This window comes from Lynx canadensis, chromosome A3 (assembly GCF_007474595.2).
Source record: "Lynx canadensis isolate LIC74 chromosome A3, mLynCan4.pri.v2, whole genome shotgun sequence".
Lineage (NCBI taxonomy): Eukaryota > Metazoa > Chordata > Mammalia > Carnivora > Felidae > Lynx > Lynx canadensis.
In genome coordinates this window covers 29,305,233-29,330,718 of record NC_044305.1, presented here as the reverse complement: position 1 = coordinate 29,330,718, position 25,486 = coordinate 29,305,233, and the positions used below count along the sequence as shown (strand labels likewise).

The following is a 25,486-nucleotide window of genomic DNA, read 5'->3' as shown; positions in this document are numbered from 1 at the left end:
AGCCCAGAGCCTGACGCGGGGCTCGAACTCACGGACCGCGAGATCATGACCTGGCTGAAGTCGGACGCTTAACTGACTGCGCCACCCAGGCGCCCCTTTAAAAAGTATTTTTGGGGGCAAATGGCTGGCTCAGTCAGTAGAACATGTAACTCTTGATCTTGGGGTCATGAGTGTAGAGATCTTGGGTGTAGAGATTATTTAAAAAAATAAAATCTTTAGGGGATGCCTTGGTGGCTCAGTCGGTAAGGCATTTGACTCTTGATCTCAGCTCAACTCTTGATCTCAGGATCATGAGTTCAAGCCCACATTGGGCTCCATGCTGGGTGTGAAGCCTACTTAAAAAAAAAGATAAAACCTTTAAAAAATAAGAAGTATTTTTAAAAAATGGGATTATACCATGTATAGTCCTCTGCAATGTGTTTTCTCCCATAACAATGACTTAGAAATCTAGGTCAAGACATTTATTTTTTATTATTTTTAATTTTATTTATTTTTTTAAAAAGTTTATTTCTTTTGGGTCGGGGGGGAGTATGCATGCACTCGTGTCAGCAGGGGAGGAGCTGAGAGAGGAGAGAGAGAGAATCCCAAGCAGGCTCAATGTTGTCCGCGTGGAACCTGATGCAGGGCTTGAACTCATGACCTTGAGATCGCGACCTGAGCTGAGGAGAAGAGTCGGACACTCAACTGACTGAGTCACCCAGGTGCCCCTCTTTTTTAAATCTTTATTTTAAGTAAGCTCCACACCCAATATGGGGCCTAAACTCATGACACTGAGATCAAGAGTCGCATTCCCTACTAAGTGAGCCAGCCAGACACTCCTAGAATTTCATAATAGATGCAAGAAATAATTTAGCCATTCTGCTATTTGACAGATATTTGCCTTTCATTTTATTTTCTTTGCTATTATAAATAATGCTGTAATGAACAACCTTGTACAAATACATATTTGGTTTTCTGTTAGAGTCCCAGAAGTTAGGTCAGATAGTATAAACATTTAAAATTTGATTGATATTGCCAAATCATCCTCCACTGCTACCCCAATTTAAAACTCGCTCTTGGGGCGCCTGGGTGGCGCAGTCGGTTAAGCGTCCGACTTCAGCCAGGTCACGATCTCGCGGCCCGTGAGTTCGAGTCCCGCGTCAGGCTCTGGGCTGATGGCTCAGAGCCTGGAGCCTGTTTCCGATTCTGTGTCTCCCTCTCTCTCTGCCCCTCCCCTGTTCATGCTCTGTCTCCCTCTGTCCCAAAAATAAAAAATAAAACGTTGAAAAAAAAAAATTTAAAACTCGCTCTACCCGTGCATAAGAGTATCTGTATCCCAATACCTTTGCCCATACTTCATCAATCTTCTTAAATTTTCAAATCTAACAGGCCCAAAATAATGGTTAGTTTTAATCTGGATTTCCTTGACTACTATATGTAGTTGAGCTTTTCATATGTTTATAGACCATTTGGTTTCTTTCTATGAACTATCAACTTTTCTACTGCACTGTTTACTTTTTTCTCACAGGTTTATAGAAGCTCTTTATGTATTATGAAAAATTCTCTACCTGCAGCAAACCGTTTCTAACAGTTGGCCATTTTATGACATCATTTTTCATAGGAACATTTAATATTTTAATATATTTATTATCTTTCAATCTATTCCACTGTGGATTCTGAATCTTGTGTTTTGCTTAAAAAGGCCTTTCTCACCCCATGATCATATTATTCTGACAGTAGACACAAGCTGGTATGTTTGCCCTATGTGTTACTCCTTCTCTTTCCAGCCAGGGCTGACTGATGTGGGCACAGTCACACCTGAGCTGCACTGTGCCAGACCAGATTCTCAGGACTGTGATACCAAGAAAGGACCAGAGGCTTCCATAGAGAGCCCCAGAGCCACCACGATAGGGCTTGTTCTGCCCCAGGGCTAGTAGTCCACATCAGCTTTTGATTCTGCCAGCTTCCCCAGCTTGATGCTTCCCAATTAATGCTTTGGGTTTTTGTTGTTGCTTAATTTGGTTGAGTTGACTTCTGTTTTTAAACAAAAAACCTTAACTGACTTAGCAGTTTAGTATTAGGGCAGTGGTGGAGAGACCGAGGGGGGAAATGAGGGCGATGTACCCCTGATCACTGGGTTCAGATGAAGGGAAAGGAAATGTCAACCAAGTTACAGGATGAGAAAGAGCAAGTCACCCATAGTTCCCGACTTCAGTTACTGCTTGCAATCGCCTGGGATATTTTCTCACTGGTGGTAAAGATGTGGAAGAATCCCAATTAAAAGGAAACGAGAAACATTAAAACCAAGGTGTGGGGTAACTTCCGGCACTATTAGATAATAAGAAAAAGCCCAGCTCCAACATCAAATGTTTATGTCCAAAGACAGCACAAAACTTAGGGCCTTTCTATGACTGTGCCATGCATTTTGGTGAACCAAATGTTAAGATTTCAGTATTTTGCTGATTGCTGAATGTTAATGCTAATGGAATTTACATCTTTCCTGGGTGGCTCATGTGAAAGACAGGGCCTTAAGTGAGACAGTGAAAATGATGCCGAAACAGAGGAGTTGGGAGAAAGCCAACTTCTAAAAATCTTTATTATGCTCTCCACTGCACCCTACTTTTATGAGGAAGAAAACTGCCCCATAACTCAGCTCTCATCGCTCATGGATAGCCAGGATACAAGCACAACACAATTTGGAGGTTAAAATACATAAATAAAAAGAAAAGAAAAGAGCTAATACTTAGAGGAAACTGCAGGAATTCATGGGTTGGATCATCAAAAATCACATAGGAACAGTTGTTGATACAGATTTTAGAGATTTCAGACCAAGGAGGGAAGAGCATCATTCTTGGATAAGGCCAAATTTCTAATTTCAAATTATAATATGGTTAAGTGAACTTCTGCAGGTAGCGTAACAGCTCAGGAGACTGGCCACAAAATGGCAGGCTAGGCTGGCCAGTGGAAACCTGGACTGCATGCTAAATCCAGCTAAGTAACAATGAAAAGCCAGAAAGCCTTTGGCACAAAGTGTGGGATATCAGTGCTACAGGGGCTCCCAGAGGCTCAACCTTCTGAGTGACACCTTCACTGTGTCCCTGATAGGATAACATTTGCCTTCCCAGAGAGTGCACGTGTGTATGGAAAGCACTGGAATCTTTCAGAAGAGCTTTCCAGTCTTTACCAGAGTGAGATGCTGGTGGAAGGGACTGGCTTCAAAATGAGATTCGTGATGTTAGTGGGATGGAAGGAGCCTCAGAGGCCATAGTCACCAGGGCTCTGACATCTCTAGTTGTGGATAAATCATTGTGAGGCTCCTAATAATAAAAATGGGAGGCAGCTAGCCTAGGTCAGTGAAGGGGGACTGCCTAGAGCACTAAGGTACAGAAAGGGCTCCTTTGCATCCAACTCCTGGCCTGGGTCAGTTCACGATCCAGAACCCTTCAGTGTTAGGCATATGTAAGGAAGAACTCTGCCCCATAACATCAACACTCATATACCATGAACTTCCTCTTCATCTTCCCTTAAGAATCTACAGCCACCTACCATGGTAGCTCCCCGGGGTAAAGAGAAATACACTGTTCGGGATCTATTAGGTTCTGGCCTTGAGCTAACTAATTCCTGGGAACCCAGAATGTCACTATTTTATGCTAGTTAGAATGGACCCTTTGCAGGCCAGGAGATGGAAAGAGTTTTGGCCCAAACTGCACTTACATTAGGAACTACCTATTTTTCCCAATGTATGGTTGGAACAGCTATCTAGAGAAAGTGATAGAATACCCACACTGGTCTCTTAATCCAATGGATAAGGAGGACCATTAAAATAGCAAGAGCAAATGCAAGCTTTGCCAAAAGGCTAAGTCTCTAGGTGAGTTACAGAGGTCTGAACTGCTACAGAAGATTATAAGTTGCAGGAAAATGAGATACTACATCTCCATGTGTGAGTTTAGTGATGGCATGAAGCGAGTGCTCAGTTAACTACTAGTATTAGCTATTCTGATGCTTCCTATTACCACCTCCCCACATGCAAACTACAAATAAACTAGCATAAAAGACTGGCAGTGTTTAAGGATGTCAGATTATAATATACGAATCGTGTAGAGGTGCCGATTTACAGGTGCTTTTCCAGATGCACTCTCCTTTCTACAAATTAGCATAACTGCTGGAATATAGCTATTGACTAATAGCTGTTTTTTCCTCTACCGTGCACAAAGACCACATGAAGCAGTTCCCATTCTCATGGCAGGAGCAGCCTCAGGGATTAATCATCTTGACCTCTCTCTGATGTGATCTGGTTCGTGAGGATTTTGTCTGTTTCACAGGGCATCACCCTGACAACTATGCTGATGACATCAAGCTCATGGGACTTGAAGGAATTATGTACCTTAGCTGTTCAGGCTGGACATAAAAAATATGGCCTGCCACTTCTGCCAAATTTTCTGGAAGTCAAAGACCTGTGGCATGTCAGGATATCCCCTCCAACATAAAGGACAAGTTGCTGCTCCTTGCCCATCCCCCTCCCTCCTTAGGAAGGACTGATGCATGCTGAGCCATTTTAGATTTTGAAGACAGCCTATACCACAGGCATGCTGGTGTCCTGTTCTGATTCATTTATTGAGTGGTATGAAAAGAGAATGCTCTCTAGCTAACCCAGGCCACAAAGAAATTGGTTCTGGTTGATTCTGCGGGGCCCTAATTGTGCTTAAGGCTGAGCAGAAAAATCATAATGAAAAAGTTTAGGATTTGGGGACAAAACCATGATCCTGTCAGCAAGTTTAGCTGGGTTGCTAGCTTAGCACTGGGCTCTGGTAGAGACGATAAGCCTGACCATGGGTAACTAGATATTCAAGTCACTTCAGCTGCCCATTATCAGCTAAGTAGTATATGACTTAATAAGCTACAAATTTAAACATGTCCAACAAAATTCTACCACCAGATGGAAGTGATGTGCACAGAACACCTGCCACCTAGCCACTCTAGACACACCTAATTTCCCAATGATATCAATAGTTAACAGAAGAAAAAAGTCCAGCCTAGTGCACAAATGGCTCTGTGAGACATACTGGCCCATTCTGGAAGTGGACTAATACGGGATAATCTACTTAAGAGATGTTCTGAATGAGTACAGAAGAGAAATCCTTCCAGGAAACAGAACTTCAAGCAAGGTATCACACTACCTCACTGGAGGTCAGGATCTAAGCCGATCCCTGGGTGGTGGACAACTGGAACAAGAAAGACAGGAAATATTTATGCTTCACCTGTATGCTCACCAGATAGCATTCACCGTTAAAAACCCAAGAGATGTTGCTTGGCCCTTTCCTCCACTACCTGCGGTGCTAGCCCAATGAACCCATGAACACAGTGGCCACGGTAGCATGGCAATTGGCTCTCACCACAGTATCTGTTTAAATCTGCCTACCACGCCTCTAGGAATACCACCTCCAACCAGGGATTTACTGGAATGTTTTTATCTCAGGCAATATTCCTCCAAACAAAAAACTCATTTCACAGAAAAAGACATTTGGCCATGAGGTCACAAACCCTATTACCTAGAAGCAGTGGGCACTATAGATTATGAAACAGTAGACTGCCTATTTGGGACCTAGCTATGGTATTCAGGCTGGGTGCTATCTTCGGGGATGAGGTAAATGTTCCCAATCAATAATGAGCACTACACAATGCCATTTTTCCAATAGCCAAAAAAGAGTCCAAGTTACTCCATTAACTCTTGCCCGGTAAATGGTCTCCTGCTTTAACTCTTGCCTCTTTCCTATCTATTCTCCACATCATTGCTAATGATTTTCTCAGAGTGCAAAGCTGCTCACATCACTCTCCACTCCTCTAAGCCCTTCAGCAATAAAACAGATATGAGTGGTGACTCACCCACCCAATAACCATTCTTCCCTTCCCCCTTGCTACTATGGCTTCCATTCTGTGGGCTTGTCTGCCTAACCCTGACACGACACAGGAAAAATCTGGACTGATCTCAGTCAGTTGCAGTAAGCTTAATTCTCCCTTGCTTGTGACTGATTTAAGAAAGGGCATGTGACAAGGGAAGTCTTCAGAAGCTCTTGGGAAAGTTTTCCTCACTGATAACAGGAGACACACAGGAAGAAACAGTCATCCTTTTCCCACTGGACCTTGTTATACCTCCATGTGGCACTTAGAACTGAGGAAGACGTTTTGGCAACATGAGGGGAGTCAGCCTAGAAGACAAAGCTGACACATGGCTGAGTGGGAAGATGTGAAGGAGACTGAGAGTTTAACAATGCCCCAGTTGATGAATTAGCCAACTCTGGAACTGTTCCTCTCTGTCCATCCCCCTCTCTCTAATCATTACCACCTTTTGTCAACCTATCAGCACCTCGGCTCTTAACAACTGCTGCAGCCCCTAACTGTACTCCCTGCATCCATTCTGGTCTCCCTATGGGCTCTTCTCTATTTAGCTGCCAGAATGATTTTTCTCAAAATATAAATCTGGTTTGTCCATGGCTTTCTCTTCTCTCATCACAATCCACAACATCTACAGCCTGGCCCAGTTGCCTTACACAGTTTCATATCTTACCACTTCCCCAAGTCTCTGCCCTTTAGTCACACATAGCCCTTCTTTATTTTTTGGATGCGCTCTTCCCTTACCCACCCTTACTAGTGATAGCTTGGCTCCTGCTATTTCCAGTGCCTGGAATATTTCCCACACCACTTTTACCAATGCCCTTGCCTATGATTAGGTCTCAATTAAAACATAATTTTTTCAAGGAAGTTCTGAACTGGAATCAGAACTGGTGGCTGGGAATATCAACTGCTAGATCCCCAAACATGTTCAGCTTCCTTAAGGGAGTTACAAAAAAAAAGTACAAATCTAAATACCCCAAATGATGCCTGTGCTCAGCAGTCTTTCATGGTCTTCATTTCTATACTGATTTATTCCTATTGTCTATTGCTTAAGACACTCTGTGACCCCTGTTCCAGACTCTAAAAGGCCACCTCTTAATATAGGCTCCTACAACTATGCACCAGTCCTTCATGTCTTATATTACTGTCTGAATTTATATATTTTTGTTCTTATTTATGGGGGTTTTCCTATTGGACAGTGAGTTCCCTGAGTGCAGGGACTGGATCTGTTTTTGCTCCCCAGCAAATCCTTGGTGCCTCACACATATTAGATGCTTGGTAAGTATTTATTAAACAAACAAAGTAACAGATGCGATGATGGATGGATGGATGGGTAGATGAGAGAGGTGAGGCAAATCTTATTTCATTTCCTGTCTATGATCACATAGGAAAGGAGTCAGATGAACCTGGTAGAAAATTTCTCACCTCTTAACCCGTTAGAAACCTGTTTTCTACCCCATGACTCAAAAGGCCCGACCTTCGGTCTGCCTTCCTCCCTGCTGACACACCAGCCTCAGCAAAGAACTCACATTGAATTCTTCTCTGAAGAGCTTATTGTCATCAGCCATTCTCCGGTTAATCTCCTCTTCCAGCTTGTCCACGGGTAGGGGTGGATACTTCCTGTTGGTGCTTGGAGACCTGGCCAGAAGTGGCACACTCTGGGGTTCTGCAGTATACAAGGGGGAAGGTTGGTCAGGTGCTCTGGAGACCCAGCCCTTCTCTGGAGACTAAACTGGGTGTTCTATCTCATGCACCAGGCCTCCAAAAACCAGGACTGCTTTCTTCAAGTCTTCCCCCTCCCTGCCCTTTTAGGATGGGAAACCCCTAATTTCTTGATTTTCTTCTCCACAAAGGTTCCCCATGTCATTAAGGGGGGCCTTACCCACATCCTCAGTGCGGCCATTGGATAAGCGGAAAGAATTGGAATGGCTCCCAGCTTGCTTGTATTTCTTAAACCTAATGAGAAAATGTTCATAGTGAAAAAGCAAGCATAGAGTCAGGAGAGACCAATCACTAGCTTTATGTTTCCATGTATCAATTCAGCATCCTAAATCTCCTTTACCAAATAAACATGTTCTTTTAGAGACAGGTCCTGCACATGCTGAGGCAGCTCCATTCCAGAGTGATTGGGTGCCTCAGGATGTTCCTGCTCATCCTCAGCACACTAGAATCCAACCCAGGTGCCATAACAGTATATTCTGGCTTGTATGGCTCCTCTGTGTGGCTCCAGTTCCAGGACTCACTGGAGATGACAGCCGCACCAGGTGGAGAAGGGGTAAGTGAGTAGAATACAGTGGAGGGGAGATAAGAATATCCCTATTAAGCTAAAATGCTGGTATTTCCCCGGTGCAATCAGGGAGAAGCCCGGACCTTCAGACTGGGTGGGCACAAGTCTGGCTACAAGTCTCCTGCAGAATGGTGGAGACACATGACAAATTGTAGGGGTGTGTAAGGTTCCCTTCTCTTTATCCCTGCAAAAGAACAGAGGGAGCACAGAGCAGCTTAAGCCAAAGATAAGGGCAGAGTTAATCCCAATTAGCCAGGGCAGTAACTTTAGCAGGAAGAGGACAAATGCATCTCTCTCTTCTCTCCCCTGGCTTCCCCTTGCTTGCTTTTCCTTCCTGTTTGAGGAACAATATCTAGAGGACCCTGAAGAAAGTCAGAAGGGGGAACTCTAATTCACGCGGTTCAGTTCAGCACACCAGGGTCAGGGATCCTAGATCTTAGGTGTGCCCCCAAAACCCCCAACTAGAAATATAGGTCTCTAGTCAGCGCACCTTCTCCATTCAGGTACTTTTAGGGGTTGCTACAGTAGGGTTAGATCTGGGGATCTTAACCCACCTAACAGCAATGACACAGATTATATCTTTTCCCTCAACCTCAAACCACCATCCTGGGCTTTAGGTTAAACTGGAGCTGGGGACTGGATTTGGGCAGATGGAAGCAAAGTGGAGGGGCTGGGTCTTGAGGAAGACTATGTAGAGCTTTTAAACCATTACTATGTAGAATTTTAATTTTAGTATCACAAGGCAGTCCCCTCTATCCTATTCACTGTTCTTATCTCACTATCTTCTGGACTGTGTGGGCATACTGAGACCCTGGGGTATTGAAACAGAGTCCAAGAGAACGTAGAAGCTTTAGCATGCTCACCTTAACATGTACAGAACTATGATAATAAACACGATCACGAGCAGAGAGGACAGGGCTACCATCACTGCAATAATTGGCGTCTCATCTGAAATGGAGAGAATACGTCATTACCATTGTATGCAATGGAGAGCTCACTCAATGCTTCTGTAGATGGCAGGCCATGGACAGTGAGTGAGAGACAGAACATGTTCCACTGCCACCCCAGGGCCAGTGTGGGTGGAAGGCGAGGCAAAAGGTAGGGTGAGGACCCAGAGTGACACGCCCATCCCATCTCTGATTTGGACATTTGTTTACTGGCTCCCTGTATTAGAATAAAAGCCCTATAAGGCAGAGACTCTGTTTCTTTCATTGCTATAGAGTCTAAAACAGCGCGTAGCGCATGCGTGCGTGCGTGCGCACACACATACACACACACACACACACACACACACACACACACACACAACAAGAAACAAAAACCAAAAAACCCTCAAATATTTGAAAGCATGAACATGTCAATCCTGATGGCAAGCTAGGTGTGTAGGGCCATCAGTGCACTCGGTCCTAGTCTCAATGGGCTCCATCTAGAGGAAGATAGGAGAGGAAGGTAAAAGGGCAGTTTTCCTATTGTAAACTCAAATGGTTTCCTGGCATAGAGAATAATGTTCCTGATTAAAGCAAGGGACATTAGATCCTTAAGCACTACATATCTAAAAATGCCGGGTACTCTTTTGTACCTCTTTGCATGGCTACCTTTTACCAGGAGCTCAACTACAGCAACATCTGGCTCAGAGACAGAACAACTTCTCCCTTCATTCCAAAGGGCCTGGCTTCCTATCCACCCAATACTTAGCCTCCTTTCTCATGGCAGCTAACCAGGTGCCGACTCATCCTCCTCCAGGCCCACACCCCCACCATGAACCATACAACTAGTCTGTGTTTGTAACTAACTTCACCATTTCCGTTTCGCTAAAAGGGAGGGTGTGTCCCTCCCATGCAAAGATCAATCCTGTCACATATGGTCTGGATTACATCCATTATTGTCACCTCAAAGACTTGTCTTACTTTTTTTTTTTTTAACTTTTTTTAACTTTTATTTTTTATTGAGACAGACAGACAGACAGACAGAGACAGAGCATGAGTGGGGGAGGGACAGAGAGAGAGGGAGACACAAAATCTGAAGCAGGCTCCAGGCTGAGCTGTCAGCACAGAGCCCGACTTGGGGCTTGAATTCGCAAACTGCAAGATCATGACCTGAGCTGAAGTTGGAGCTGAAGTTGGACTGAGCCACCCAGGTGACCCAAAGACTTGTCTTCTTGATCAGTAACTGTAGTGGGGCACTGTTCCAGACTCTGAGAACAGAGAAGTCATCAAGCAGACAAGTGACTGAGAGCCTACAATCTGGGGGAAGTAGGGGCATATTAATTGACAAACAAGTAAACATACAATTTCAGACAAGGACAAGTGTTATGAAGAAGAGTAAAGGGAGAGACTGATGGGCTAGAGGGGGTTATTTTAGAGTAGTCTGGGAAGGTCTATAGTGCTTACACTGAGCAGACGTCTAAATAATGTGAAGAAGTAAACCATCGAAGATCTGCACAAGGAGCTTTCTAGGTACAGAGAACAGCAAGCATAATCTCCCTTAGCAACTTGGCAGGTTCAAGAAATAGCACAAAGGCCAGTTTTAGTACAGGATGTGACTGCAGAGGTGGGCAGGAGCCAGAAGACTTGGGGCTTTGTAGGCCATGGTAAGCAGTGTGGATTTAATTTTGAATGTGATGAGAAGCGCTATGTGATTGGAGGGCTCTGAAAAGGGAAGAAATATAACTGGATTTACATTCTTTTAAAAGATCAGCTAGCTAAACTGACTCATAAGCAGCAGTCATGAGATGGGAAGTAATCTGGCAGAATATGGCATCATAAAAGCCAAGAAAACAGTGTTTCAAGGAGGGAGTAATCAACTCAATCAGATACTGTCAATAGATTTTAAGTAGGTGAGTTTCACAGAGAAGTGAAACAAGATATGACAAGACAGCAGCTATTGGTGACTTTTTTTTTTTTTTTAACATTTATTTATTATTGAGAGACAGAGAGACATAGAGCATGAGCAGGGGAGGGGTAGACACAGAATCCGAAGCAGGCTCCAGGCTCCGAGCTGTCAGCACAGAGCCCGACGCGGGGCTTGAACTCACAAACTGGGAGATCATGACCTGAGCCAAAGTCAGTCGCTCAGCCAACTGAGCCACCCAGGCACCCCTATTGGTGACCTTTCAAAGAGTGGTCTCAGTTGAGTAGTCGGTGAGAAAGCCGAAAGGGAGTGAAATAAAGATGGAAAGAGAAGAGAGTGAGATACTACCTCTTCTCTGAGGTGAGGACTTTGACCATAAAGAGGTGCAGAGAGAAGGAACAGCAGCTGGAGGGAGATGTGGGATGGAAAGGTTTTTTAAAAGAGATGGGAAGGGGGCACCTGGGTGGCTCAGTTGGTTAAGCGGCCGACTTCAGCTCAGGTCATGATCTTGCGGTCCGTGAGTTCGAGCCCCGCGTCGGGCTCTGTGCTGACAGCTCAGAGCCTGGAGCCTGTTTCGGATTCTGTGTCTCCCTCTCTCTGACCCTCCCCTGTTCATGCTCTGTCTCTCTCTGTCTCAAAAATAAATAAATGTTAAAAAAAAAAAAAGAGATGGGAGGTATACCATGCTTCTTTGTTGATGGCAATTTTCAAACACACCCTGGTATGTGGCTCTCATATGAAATGAGCATTCAAACCGGCTACGTACTCCCTCCTTTTTGAAGAACTTTCAGCTCTTGGTTCCCACAACAAAGCACTCCTCTGATTTTCTACCTCTTGGCTGCTCCACCTCATTTTAACCTTACTAGCTGTTCCTCTTTCAACAACAGGTCTCAAAGTGTCTGACTTCCTCAGGGCTCCGTCCCTGGCCTCTTTTCTTTTTCTTTATTTAAATTCTTTTAATTTTTTAAATGTTTATTTATTTTTGAGAGAGGGAGAGTGTGAACAGGGGAGGGGCAGAGACAGAGGGAGACAGAGGATCCCAAGCAGGCTCTGTGCTGACAGCACAGAGTCTGATGTGGGGCTCGAACTTACAAACGATGAGATGATGACCTGAGCGGAAGTCAGAGGCATAACTGACTGAGCCACCCAGGCACATGCTGGCACTCTTTCCTGACCTCTATCTAGCCAATCTGATCAGACAGATGGCTGTAAGCACAAATGATATGCTAGCAGCGCCCACATTTGCACTGGTTGGTCAGACCTCTCTTCTGGGCCTATATGCCACCTCCACTTAAATTTCACAGGTAGTGAAACCTTCCGTGTCTAAAACCTTTCCCTCACCATTCAGTAGTCAGCACTACCATGCACCCTGCTGCTCAAGAAACGTGGATATCCCCTTGATTTCTTCCTCTTGCTTATTATCTATATCCAACCCAGCTACAAGTAATATGTTTTAGGGCTAAAATCAATGCCTCAAATTTGTCTGCCTATTTCCATTCTGTTGCCATCACTGTAGTTTCAATCCCCATCCTCTCTCCTCTGGACCACAGTAAGCCTCTGTCCACTGCCAATCCATTCTCCCCAAAGCAGGCAGAGTGGTCTCTAAGAAAGCGAGTCAGACCATCTTCTTCTCTTATAAAACCTTTTGATAGTTTCCCAAGCCTTTAGAAGGAAATCTAACTCCCTTACCCTGGCCTAGAACAACCTCCCCCGCTCGCCCCTGCCCACCCTATCCCCTGCTACACTTTGCTTGCTCACTCCACTTCTGCCTCTAACACCCTTCATGCTGAGTTCATTCCTTCCTTAGGCCTTCAAATATGTTATTCCTTCCTGCTTTACATAGCCTCCCTCCGTTCTTTGCTTGGCTACCTCCTAGTCATTCAGTTCTCATTTTAAGTGTTACTTTTCCCAGAGAGGTCTCTCTTGACTTCCTAAAACTAAATTAGGATCTGAAGTCTTAGTTTCCTTATCTCTAAAATAAGTTATCTGCAGATTAAATGAGATCATCCATGTAAAGTTCTTGGCGCAGTAAGCAGGTACGCACGGTATGTATTCAGTCAGTATTGGCTACTATCTTCCTTGTTATTCTCACAAAGCATTCTGTTACTGCTGTTGATAATACTTCCCACACTTTGTAGTTATATACTTATTTGAGCATAGTTGATAATGAGTGTCCTTTACACCATAAATTCCACAAGGGCAAGAATTACATATCTGCTTTGTTTCTCACCACATACCTAAAACCCAGACAGAATTTCACATACATTTGGCACTAAACAAATACTAGATTAATGACTTATTGCTAAATATGGCTTTGTTAAATGTCAATCACAAAGGGCTGTCCACCACGCATAAAAAGAAGGTAATTAGAGACATCTGGCTCAAGAGACTGAACTGAATCCATAATCTTACTTCTTTCTCTTCCCAAAATTACATTGAAATGATAGAAGAAATATAAAAATACTAATGAATCAAAAGCATATCTGGAAGGCAACAAAGAGTGGCATTAGTAGACCTGAAACAGGGATCTGCAGAAGACAACGCAGAAGGACTAGACTACTGGAGAGATCAATCAGAGCCGAAGAGCCTCCAGTTGAAAGGTTAAGTACTAGCTCAACAGGTCTGGGAATGGAAACACCCCAAGCTTAGAGTCAACCAGGCCTACCCGTGGATGAATGTAGGCCTTGGGGTAGCAGGATGGTATTTAACCAAAGGTTTGTCAATGCAGGGCCCGTACACCCACAGGCTGGGTAACAAGCTGTGTGCCCCATTCAGACTTAGCTGGGAAGACAGCACTCTATATAGAGTAGAAGTTCTGTCAGAGAGTGCTGATGACTTTTTTTTTTTTTAAATATAAGTTGCACATATATTTTTAAACTTCGTATTATGGAAAACTTTCAAACTTACATAAAGAGAACACTACAGCAAATTCCTGTGTACATATCACTTTACTTCCAATGTTATCACTATATGTCAGTTTTTTAAATCTCTACCAGGGCTTCTCAACCTCGCACTACTGACATTTTGGGCCAGATAATTCTCTGTTGTGGGGGGACTGTCATATGCACTGTAAAATGTTTAACAACATCCCTAGGCTCTACCTACTAGATGCCAGCAGAAAACCTCAATTGTGATGACCAAAGTCATCTGCAGACATTGCCAAATGTCCTCTGGGAGAAATCCACCCTGAGCTGAGAACCACTGGTCTATACCCACTCCACTGGATTATTTTATCTTATTCTTTTTTTCTTTTTTGAGAGAGACAGAGCGAGAGAGCACGTGCACACGCAGGGGAGGGGCACAGAGAAAGGGAGAATCTTAAGCAGCTCCACACTCAGCATGGAACCTGACACGGGGCTTGATCTCACAACCATGAGATCATGACCTGAGCTGAAATCAAGACTCAAAGGACTGAGTTGCCCAGGCGCCACCCCTCCCCCACTGGATTATTTTAAAGCAAAGCTGAACTTATCATTTCAGCTGTAATTATCTCAATATGTAACACTAAGAGATAAGGATTCTTAACATATCCAAAATACCATTATCCTATTTATAAAGCAACATTAATTCCTTAATCTAATCTAATATTCACTTACTGTTTAAATATCCCCGATTGCCTCATAAACGCTTTTTTCTGGTTTGGTTAGAATTGGCACCCAGAAAGGGTTTTTACATTGCACACGACTGCTAGGTACACTGGGCCCATAGAGAGTTTCCTGGGTCAGCCCTGATGACAGAGAAAGGGCAAGGATTGGGCCTGAGGTAATTCTAGGTGGCCACAAGACATGAAGAAGGGGAAAAAAGAAAGGAAGGCAGCTCCACCTACAGGAGAACTGCGTCCAACTTCCTAAACCATGACTGAACCACTAGTTTAGGATACGTCCCTGTTTGTCCTCCTGAAGCGAAACCTACTGTGAGCACATTCTAATCCACTCAATGCTCCAGGGTAAAGCTCAACCAGAGCTCTGTTAAGTGACCTTCACAGATACCAAGGACAGCGATGGCAGTCCTGGGAAACAGACACAATACAAGAAATAGAGTATTTCTTTAAATAGAATAATCTTTAAAAATATACTGCAGGGCATCTGGGTGGTACAGTCAGTTAAGCGTTCGACTCTGGCTCAGGTCATGATCTCATGGTTCGTGAGTTTGAGCCTTGCGTCAGGCTCTGTGCTGACGGCTCAGGGCCTGGAGCCTGCTTCAGATTCTGTGTCTCCCTCTCTCTCTCTGCCCCTCCCCCACTCATGCTCTCTTTCTCTCTCTCAAAAGTAAATAAACATTAAAAATATATATATTAAAAAAATAAAAATATATTGCAACAGCACACTGCATCAATTTTTTTAAAAGGCCACTATAAAACAAGGAGCAATCTCACACCTATCAGGGACTGCTGCTATCAAACAAACAAACAAACAACTCCAGAAAATAACAAGTGTTGGCCAGAATGTGGAGAAACTGGAGCCCTGTGCACTGCTGGTAGGAATGTAAAATGGTACAGCTACTGTTGAAAACATTATGGTGGTTCCACAAAACATTAAAAATAGAATTACTATATTATCCAGCAATTCTACTTCTGGGTATATGCCCCCCCCCCCCAAATTGGAAGCAGGATCTTGAAAAGATATCTGTATTCTCATGTGTGTAGTAGCATTAGTCACAACAGCTAACATGCAGAAGCAATCACATGGCCACTGGTGAGTGAACAGACAAGCAAAATGATGTATACACACACAATGGAATATTTTCAGCCTTAAAAAAGGAAGGAAATTCTGACATATGCTACAACATGGATGAACCTTGAAGACCTCATGCAAAGTGAATAAGCCAGTCACACAAAGACAAATAAATACTGTATGATTCCACTTGTACCTAGCGTAGTGAAATTCAGAGTCAGAAAGTAGAATGGGGGGGGGGGTGCCAGGGGCTGGAGGGAGGGGGGAATGGAGAGCTATAGTTTAGTGGGTATGGAGTTTCAATTTTACAAGATGAAAAGAATTATGGAGATGGATGGTGGAGATGATTGTGCAACAGTGTCAGTGAACTCAATGCCAGTGAATTGTACACTTAGTAATGGTTAAGATAGTAAATTTTGTTATGTGTGTTTTACTACAACAAAAGAAATGGGAGGGAAAGGAGCAATTTGAAAATTAAGAAAGTTCTTAGAAACTAAAACACGACTGGGGGAGAAACAATCTCAACAGAAAGGCTGAACAGGAGAACACATGAAACTGAAAAACCAATTAGTAATGTGAAAAACCACATCATGGAAGTTCCCAAGACACAAAGCAGTAAGAGTGAGATAGAAACTGTGACAGTAAAGAGACAAACTGGACAGATCTAGGAGTTCCCAAAGAAGAGAACAGTAAGGTAGGAAGGAAAGAAATTATACAAGAAAGTTTGCTCAGTTATCAGGCCAAAAGGGATCATCAAGTTTGAGTGGCAATACTGAAAAAGAAGATTTACCTAGATACATCCTGACCAAGCTTTTAAAACTTTGGATTGAAATCAACCAATTAACCAGAAGCCACCCTTAAAAACTTCCAACGGCGGGGGGGGGCCTGGGTGGCGCAGTCGGTTAAGCGTCCGACTTCAGCCAGGTCACGATCTCGAGGTCCGTGAGTTCAAGCCCCGCGTCAGGCTCTGGGCTGATGGCTCAGAGTCTGGAGCCTGTTTCCGATTCTGTGTCTCCCTCTCTCTCTGCCCCTCCCCCGTTCATGCTCTGTCTCTCTCTGTCCCCAAAAAATTAAATAAACGTTGAAAAAAAAAAAAAAACTTCCAACGGAAGAAAAAAGTTTCCCTATAATAGAGAAACAAGAATCAGATTTATGTATGACTTCACATCTATAATACCATCGCCAAAGCCAATGGTGCCCTGTCTACCAAGTTCTTAGGAAGCACTTTGAACCTGGAGTTATTCATCTAGCCAAATTTTCATTTCAGCAGGAGGTCAAAAGAAAGCCATTTCCAGAGCATGGGGCTTTAGGGTCAGACAAACCTGAGAGTTCAAATACCTATTATCCTACTTAGTAGTAGTGTGACAACCTCTTGGAAACTTTGTGGAATGCCTTATGAAATACAAACGTATTATCACTCTCCACCTCTTCCAGTTAATGGATGATTTAAAAGAAGCAGCATTTGCAAAGTGCCTGATATCAAGGGAAGACATTTGGCCTTGGCATCCAAAAGTTCACATATTAGCAGAGAACCTCAGTCCAGATTTTGGGCTCAGGCAAGTCTCTGTCTAAAACAGGAAAACTACAGCCCAAGTGTAGCCCACTGCCAGCTTGTATAAATAAACTTTGATTGCAGCACATCCGTATTCATTTACACACTATCTATGACTGCTTTTGCACTACTAAGGCAGGGTTGAACAGATATGACCAAGATATTATGATTGCAAAACTGAAATTATATATTATCTGGTCCTTGATACAAAAAGTCTGCCAAACCCTGATCTCGAATGTTATTACCACCTCTCCACTTATACAATTCCAGATCAAATATCACCTTTTGTGAGTAACGGCTCATTTCCTGTACTTCCATAACACTATGTACCTACTCTGCTACAACACTAATCACACTGAATTAAAGTCATTGCCTATATGTCCATTAAATTACAAATTTCTTGAAGGCATGGATTCAAGATCACACTGAGATATCCCTGCACTCAGCATTTATTCTTTCATTCAATAAATATTTGAGTGACTTATTGTGTCAGGCAGGTCTTGAGGGTACAGTAATGAATAAAATCAAAATTTCTTACCCTCATGAAGCTTACAGTCTAGTAGGGAAGAAAGAACAGGTAAGTAAAGAAATATATAATACATGTAGTTATGAGTGCTGTGAAGAAAAATAAGGCAGGGTAAAAGAGGAAATGGAGGAAGCATTCTGTGATGTAAAGTGGGGTGGTCAGAACAAGTCCTGAATGAATGAATGGATGGAACAAGTACCAGGAAGCAGTGCAGTTTATGACCAATGCAACCACTGCAAGCAATATGACAAGAGACTCAGCTAGCCTGATAACTTAGGAATTAATAAAAAATTATTACAGTGAGTATTTTTGCACTTCTATAGCAGGCACAGAGCAAAGCACCATGCACATATTATATCACTCAATTAACCTAAGAACCCTTAGATACCATTATTAGCCCTGTTTGAATGGGTGAGGAGACTAAGCACAGACATTAACTTGCCCATAAAAAGCTGCCACTCTAAAGCAAAACCACAAAGTGACACTATTCTCCAGGCTCTTAATAAACTACAGGACAACACCACTTTAACTATTCCATGCTTTTAGGCCAGAACAGTCCTCTGTCACAGAAGCAAGATTTTACCTTTTGACATATGAATTATATCCATGGTTTTTGGTTTTTTTTGAGAGAGTTGGACACACATGGACATGAGCGGGGGATGGGCAGAGGAAGAGAGAATCTTAAGCAGGCTCCATGCCCACAGAGGAGCCAACACAGGGCTCAATCTCATGATCATGAGATCATGACCTAAACCGAAATCAAGAGTTGGGACACTTAAGCCACTAAACCACCCAAGTGCCCCTACACCCATGTTTTTGATGTGGTTAAAAACAATACAGATAGGAAAGACATCCCCACGCTGCTGTGAGGGAAGGAGACTCAGATCTATTAACAAAAGAGGAGAGAACTTATAGCTCCCTGTATCAAATCTCAGACTTGGACACAGACTCAGGATCAAGGCACTCTCCTAGAGTTCCTCCATAACTGGATAGACTGGTCATATCATGCTAAGGCATGTCCTGGTCTAGGTCTTCCAGAGAGGTGGCCTTGCATGATACAGGCTGGCGTAGTCGGCAAGGCAAGCACATTGGTCTATTCCTTGCCCTCCCCCACCTCCTATCCACTATCCATTCTAGCAAAATTTCACTTTTTAGACTCCGACTATGGGACAGAATTTCAAAAACACTAAAATGATGTTCTGGGACAATAGATGTCTATTTGCTATCTCCCTTTTCCAAGAAAACAAAGGGTCATGTTATTCTAAGGGTTCACATGTAGACAGGTGAGTCACTTAAAGACTTAGACACACCTTGGCCAACTACAAAAATAACCACTGAAGTAAAAGTCATACTCCTCTAGCTCAATTCCTGAGGTCCATTTTGTGTCATCTCTACAGTTTTTGACAGAAGTATTTATCAGTTCTCAAAGGCAGAGTTAAAATATTAAGTCCTTCCTATTGGCTCTAAAAACAGCAAAAATCATCAGGTTGCCTCAAGAGCCCAAACCACTGGGCTGAACCCAATCTTGTCTAGGGCCAAATTATTACTGAGAAACTAATTTCCATTGCCTACCTATCTTCCCTAAGGCCTCTGGCGTTATCTTTCTAAAACAAAAATCTGACTATGTCATCATTTCCTTCCTTCCCATCACCAAGAGACACCCTGACCCTTGGGCCCACTGTACCACCGGGTCCACTGTGCCGAGGCTAGATCTGGCCACTCCCCAACTCATGCACATCAACGGTGCACAGTTCCTCATACACCTGACTTACTCTTTCACCCTACCTGGTACATCTTCATTTTCCTCAGTCACCATATTAATTTAAACTGCCTAAAGCTCATCCTCATGCCTCCTTCCCACTCTCCAGGCACAAATGTTTTCAAGCTCCCTGGCAGCACTTTGCATGGTATATCCAAATAGTGTGTAGCCAAGTGGGCTCTGATGCTTGGTGTTCACGAGTTTCTTCCATGAGACAGGGAATGTATATTTTTTTCTTTCTGGAATCCTCACATCTAACAGGTACTGAATGAATATATGATTACTTAGGGAAAGCCATTATAAATGGAGTTCACAATAATGTCACTTACTATGATGATAAAAAAAAAAAATACTTCTTTAAACAAGAATGTGAACCCCTTTCTAGATTCCAACTTTAGCAAAGTATGAAAGCCAGGGGGAGCAGGTGATCTGATGAGAGCTGAGAAACTTAAAGGAGCCTCTGTGGTTCAGTAGAATGCTTACTGTGTCTGGTTCTAGAACTCTGTAGTTCAAGGGCTCCTTCTTCACAAATGTTTAGAGGATACCATTTCTGGATATAAAAAAAAAAACACCCCAGTTATATAAACTATTACACCTAAAATAATCTAAAGTATGATTACAATAGCTTTACCTTGTGTTCTTGCTATTTAACAATTATCAGTGATAAGGTCTTTATGTAAAAATCCTATTATTAAAAAAAACTATTAAAATAAAAGGTAGGAGGAGATGCGTTTATGCAGAACCTTGTTTAAAAGGTACAGGGCAGAGGAACAGCTAAATGTCTACCGTTGTAGTGGTACCGTTGCAAGATGATCCTGCCTTGGGATCTGTGCACACACCAGCCTCCAGGAGGCCTACGATTGCCCCTGTTTCTGTGAGTCCTGATTGACCAACTGAGATTCCTGACCTCCTTAATCTCCCATCAACTGTAACAATAACAGAATAGTAGGAGTAGCAATGTGATAGCCAGCACTTGCTGAGCAACTGCTATGTGCTGACCCAGCACTAGGTCAAGTACTTTATATGTGTTACTTCATTCTCCAAAACAACCCTATGAAAGACACTGTGTTCCTATCTGATTTTGCAAATGGCAGAAAGAGTCACAGGAAAGTTAGACAACTATCCCACCCTGCTAGTAAGTGGTTAAGAGTCAACACACAAACCCAGATGGTCTAGCTCCAGAGCCCAGGCTTTTAACCAGCATACACTGCTTCTCTGAACATTCCACTATGCCACTCACTCCCTAGCCTTTATATATCAAGATCATTCAATAGCATTTTCTCACACAAGAAAATCTCTAAATAGATGAATGAGAATATGCATCACCACCTGCTCAAACTTCCTGAGAACAGTAGATGTTATACATTCCCCTTCAAGACCAAAGAACCCATTCTCCTAGCTGCTAGGAGGGTTAGTGGCTAACAATTCTTAGTCAAAGGCTTTCACAGGAACTGCCCTTGGCCTACAAGAGTAGCCTGGCCCTGGGGTGCCTGGGTGGCTCAGTCGGTTAAGCCTCTGACTTCAGCTCAAGTCATGATCTCACGTTTCATGAGTTCAAGCCTTGCATCGGGCTCTGTGCTGACACCTCAGAGCCTGGAGCCTGCTTTGGATTCTGTGTCTCCCTCTCTCTCTGCCCCTCCCCCGCTCACGCTCTTGTCTCTCTCTCTCTCAAAAATAAACATTAAAAAAAAGAGAGAGAGAGAGTAGCCTGGCCCAGGGAAAAGCTCTTACAACCCCATTCCAGCTCCCAAGCTCCCTGCAGGATTTGAGGCCTTTCCTACGTTTGCTCTTGTGGCATCTCATGTCCTGTCTCTACTCAATACTACTGCCTTTACTGCTTCACAGGTGCCAGAGAGAGAAAGTACTCTCCAGTAAACTTGCTGCATGCAAATCTGTCTCAGAGTTGGTTTTCTCTAGAACAAAACTAATAAAATTGTTATGCAAAATTAGTGAAGACTAAATAACAGCTGGAGAGTGTACTAGTGGCCAGGGACTTCATGGTGAAGATGTACTTAAAAGATAACACCTGAACTGCACTTAATGCATTACTATATATTACACAAACCACCCAAATTAATACCAGTACGAATGTTTTAAAAGAAAAGCTGGTTACAAAAGGAAAAATATTATTGTGATTCCACTTAAATCAGGTATCTACAATAGACAAATTTATAGAGACAGAAAATATAGTAGTGGTTACCAGGGGCTGGGGGAAGGGAGAAACGGGGAGCTAGCGGTTTTTGTTTAAAAAAAATTTTTTTTACATTTATTTATTTTTGAGAAACAGAGTGAGACAAAGGTGAGCGGGGGAGGGGCAGAGAGAGAAGGAAACACGGAATCTGAAGCAGGCTCCAGGCTCTGAGCAAGCGGTCAGCACAGAGCCTGATGCGGGGCTTGAACCCACGAACTGTGAGAGCATGACCTGAGCCGAAGTTGGACACTCAACCGACTGAGCCACCCAGGTGCCCCGAGGAGTTAGTGTTTAATTTGGGATGTTTCAGTTTGGGATGATTAAAAACTTCTGGAGATGGATGGTGGTGATGGTTGCACGACAATGTCTTAATTCCACTGAACACAGTTAGAATGGCAAATTTGATAGGAAGTATATTTTACCATAATCAGAAAAAAAGCTAGTACTACTAAATAATGAGGGATACATTAAAAAAAAAATACACATGAGAAGACAACCAGTTTCTTAGACTTCAAAAGAAAGGAAGCAAAGCTGCCTGCCTCCCTTCCTCTCTTTTTATTCCTTTCTGTTTTGACAATTAAAACACCAGCCACTGCTGTTCAAAAGCACCCCATCCCAGAGACCAGTGCAGAAAAGCTGGTAATTTAATTCATCTGCATATGACATACTTCGCTTAGCAAACCCATTATGATGCAAATATTTTTTAAAAATTTGCCTCATTTCTCAGAAAGCACTTGGCTTTAAAATTAGAATGTGATATCAAAATTTATAGAAATATTTCTAAAGATCTGCTCTGGTAAAAGTGTCATTACATTTGGGGCTTTAGATATTGCTGAGAATATGTATGTCTCTTCATTTTCCTGTTTGGTCAAAAGCAATTATATAAAATTATTTTTTTTAACTTAAAAAGGATATGGGCTAGTACATATAAATAATGTCACAATTAGCAATAATCTAGATAATCAAGGTCATTTTATTTCTTTTTAATCATAATATTAAAACTACTCAAATCCTTATTTGTTACCTAGGTAAAACAGGGATAATACCGGGGCAAGGAAAGGCTAAATATTAAGAAAATACACACTATGTAGAGGAAGAAATCAGAGAGCTATATGTTTAGTCTTCAAGCCTACACCACTTGGACTTTTCAGATTGGTTAAAAGAGTTTTAAGGAGCAAATATAATTATCTATTGCAACATAAATCTGTTAAGTTCTACATCTGATAGTGAAAATCTAGTAAGCAAATGTGAATAGCAAAGACACTACTTAATAGAACCCAGTTCCTGAGTTTAAGAAAATGAGAGCTGGATAATCAAAAGACATGTGTGCACAGTATAACACCTCACTAATCCTCACCAAATACATTGGCAGATGGACAACACATAAAGGGTTATATATCTACTTTTCTGATTCAGATGCTTTCTACTTAGTGGGAATTCATAAGCCTTCAAATGTTCCATTACTTAATTATGCAGGAAAAATTGTGCATGGTTAAATAACAGAATAAGAAAACAAAAAGCCTCAAGAAGTCTCATTTAATAAAGTAGGTGACATATGAGAAAAACTGGTTCACAGATTAATATTTCGAAACTCAAATGCAATGATCATTCCTTAGATTTTGGATGATCTCTTTCTCTTACACCCTCTGATGACAGTCTTACTACTCTCCTAAGCAAAATGTGTCACTGCACATGAGTACTCCCATATCTGTTCTCTGGTGACCAGGGGTCCGGCAGTCCTGCTTAGACCACTGACACAGCATCTCCAGTCACAGGGATGTCACGCTAGAGGGTGAAAACCCATAAAATCCATACAAAATGACAAAGGGTCGATGCTTTATAGACTAGGGAAAACAACACAAAAAACTAGGATGTTTATAGGCAATTATGGACTAGACATTAGGAATTAGCTCTGGTGTAGAAATAATGGCTTAATATCACCAAAAGGTGATATTAGCAGGGTGATATGGTAAAATAAGATACAGCTGTTTTATTACTTGTTAAAAGATCTAAAAGATATTATAACTGCTAGAATCCATAATCTGTACTTGAAAACATAATGAATATTTGTTTCCGTTACTCTTGTGAATGAGGTTAATATGGAAACAATTTAAGGGAAAGTAAACACACAACCGTACAGATGCACAAGGTTACCAAGACTGAGCAGAGGAAACATGATGAATTCTGTACACTGTAAAAGGGACAACAACAGACATAAGGTGACTGGCTCACCTCTTCTGTCCTTCGAGTCAGAATTACCTGTGTAGTAAGTGAAAAATAGAAACATTCACTCAAATTAAAGAAAAACATTACTATTCAACCTAAGTTAAGACAAAATCAGCTCTTTCTTTACGTATGTTGGAGCTAGAATGAGGTACCCTCCAACAAATGGGAAACAAGATTGCCCAGACCCACTAAACTTTAACCAGTGGTTTGTCCTCTCAGAGCACAAAGGCAACACAGCACCAATATTCATAAAAAGTATAAGAAGGCAAAGAAAAATACAAACATAACTGTATTACAGGCCTTTATGTCTTTTAGGTCATTCATGAAATACAACAGGGCAAAATTAAGTTAAGAATATAAAGGACTTAAAATGGCAACAGGTAATAAAATCTAACCAGTGTAGACCAAATTCTATATACTAACAGAGAAAACTTTTTCAAAGTTTTGTCTACTTAAGTCACTGAATTTTGGTCTGTCTTTATCAGAATATTTAGAATGCACCATAACTAATATAACTACCCACAGGAACACTTATGGAATATGGCTGAAGCTGTGCTTACAAAAATTCATAGTATTAAATATATTAAGTGGGAAGACTATAATCAAGTCAAGCATTCAACTCAGGAAGAAAGAAAGAGCACAAAATAAATCTAAGAAAAGCAAAAAGAAAGAGTAAGAATTGAAAAGAAATTAATGAAATAAAAACTGAAAAATAAAAACTGAAAAAAAAAAAAACCACTCTTTGGAAGGAAAAAAGCAACAAACTGTGAAACAGATAAATGGTTAGCCAACTTAAGCATGAAAATGGACATAAGTATGTAAGATAACAAATATTAACACTATGTAGGAAATTAATCTTAAGAGATGACTTTTCTTCAAATCCATTCAAGTAATTTTGAAAACATGAATGAGATGCACAATTTTCTAGGTTAAGTTCAATGATTTCTGTGAAGCAAAACAAAACACTGACAACTAAAAGTTATCAAAAATAGCACACAATTAAAATTAAAAAACAGCACACATATAAAGGAAAGATATAAACCAATTTAATTTAGAAATAACTTACAAATTATCGATGGAAAAATCCCAAATAAAGTAGTATCAAACAAATTGCTACAGTTCATTCAAGAAAAATACAACATGCCTAGTATGATTTTTTTTTTGCAGAAATGTGAATAAAGTTAGGAAATCTATTAAAATGATTCACCATAGCGTATTATAAAAAGAAGAAAAAAATCAGAAAGATCTTGCTCATTGATGCTGAACAGGCAACTGGCAAAATTTGACATATATGCTCTTCAAAACAGGAATAAATTAATAAATCCTAAACATGATAAATATGTTTATATCTCAACCCAAGAGTCAGCGCCATATTAATGGAAAACCACTAAAAGCATCCTTGAGAGTCAGGTACAAGACAAGGCTGACTTTTACCATTGTTTTCTAACCTTGTTCTGAAGATACTCATCAAATCATTTAAAGACAAAAAGAAAGACTAATTTGAAGGCATGATAATTAAAGAAAATTATGTCAAACACTGAGGAAATTTAT

At 41.8% G+C, this 25,486-nt stretch overlaps 1 protein-coding gene across 4 annotated transcripts in view; it reads right to left on the bottom strand.

Annotated features, from left to right (window-relative positions):
- Window positions 1-25,486, bottom strand: part of PTPRA (protein tyrosine phosphatase receptor type A) — a 161,734-nt gene that overhangs the window by 44,050 nt on the left and 92,198 nt on the right. For 2 of the 4 annotated variants that reach the window (XM_030309930.1, XM_030309928.1), the window contains 4 exons: window positions 23,942-23,968; window positions 9,022-9,106; window positions 7,754-7,827; window positions 7,401-7,537 (listed from right to left, as the gene is read on the bottom strand). In XM_030309930.1, the coding sequence (XP_030165790.1) occupies window positions 7,401-7,537; window positions 7,754-7,827; window positions 9,022-9,106; window positions 23,942-23,968 (323 nt within the window). Of the gene's footprint in view, window positions 1-7,400; window positions 7,538-7,753; window positions 7,828-9,021; window positions 9,107-23,941; window positions 23,969-25,486 lie in introns of those variants that run through there. The other 2 variants (XM_030309929.1, XM_030309931.1) reach the window with 1 other exon arrangement.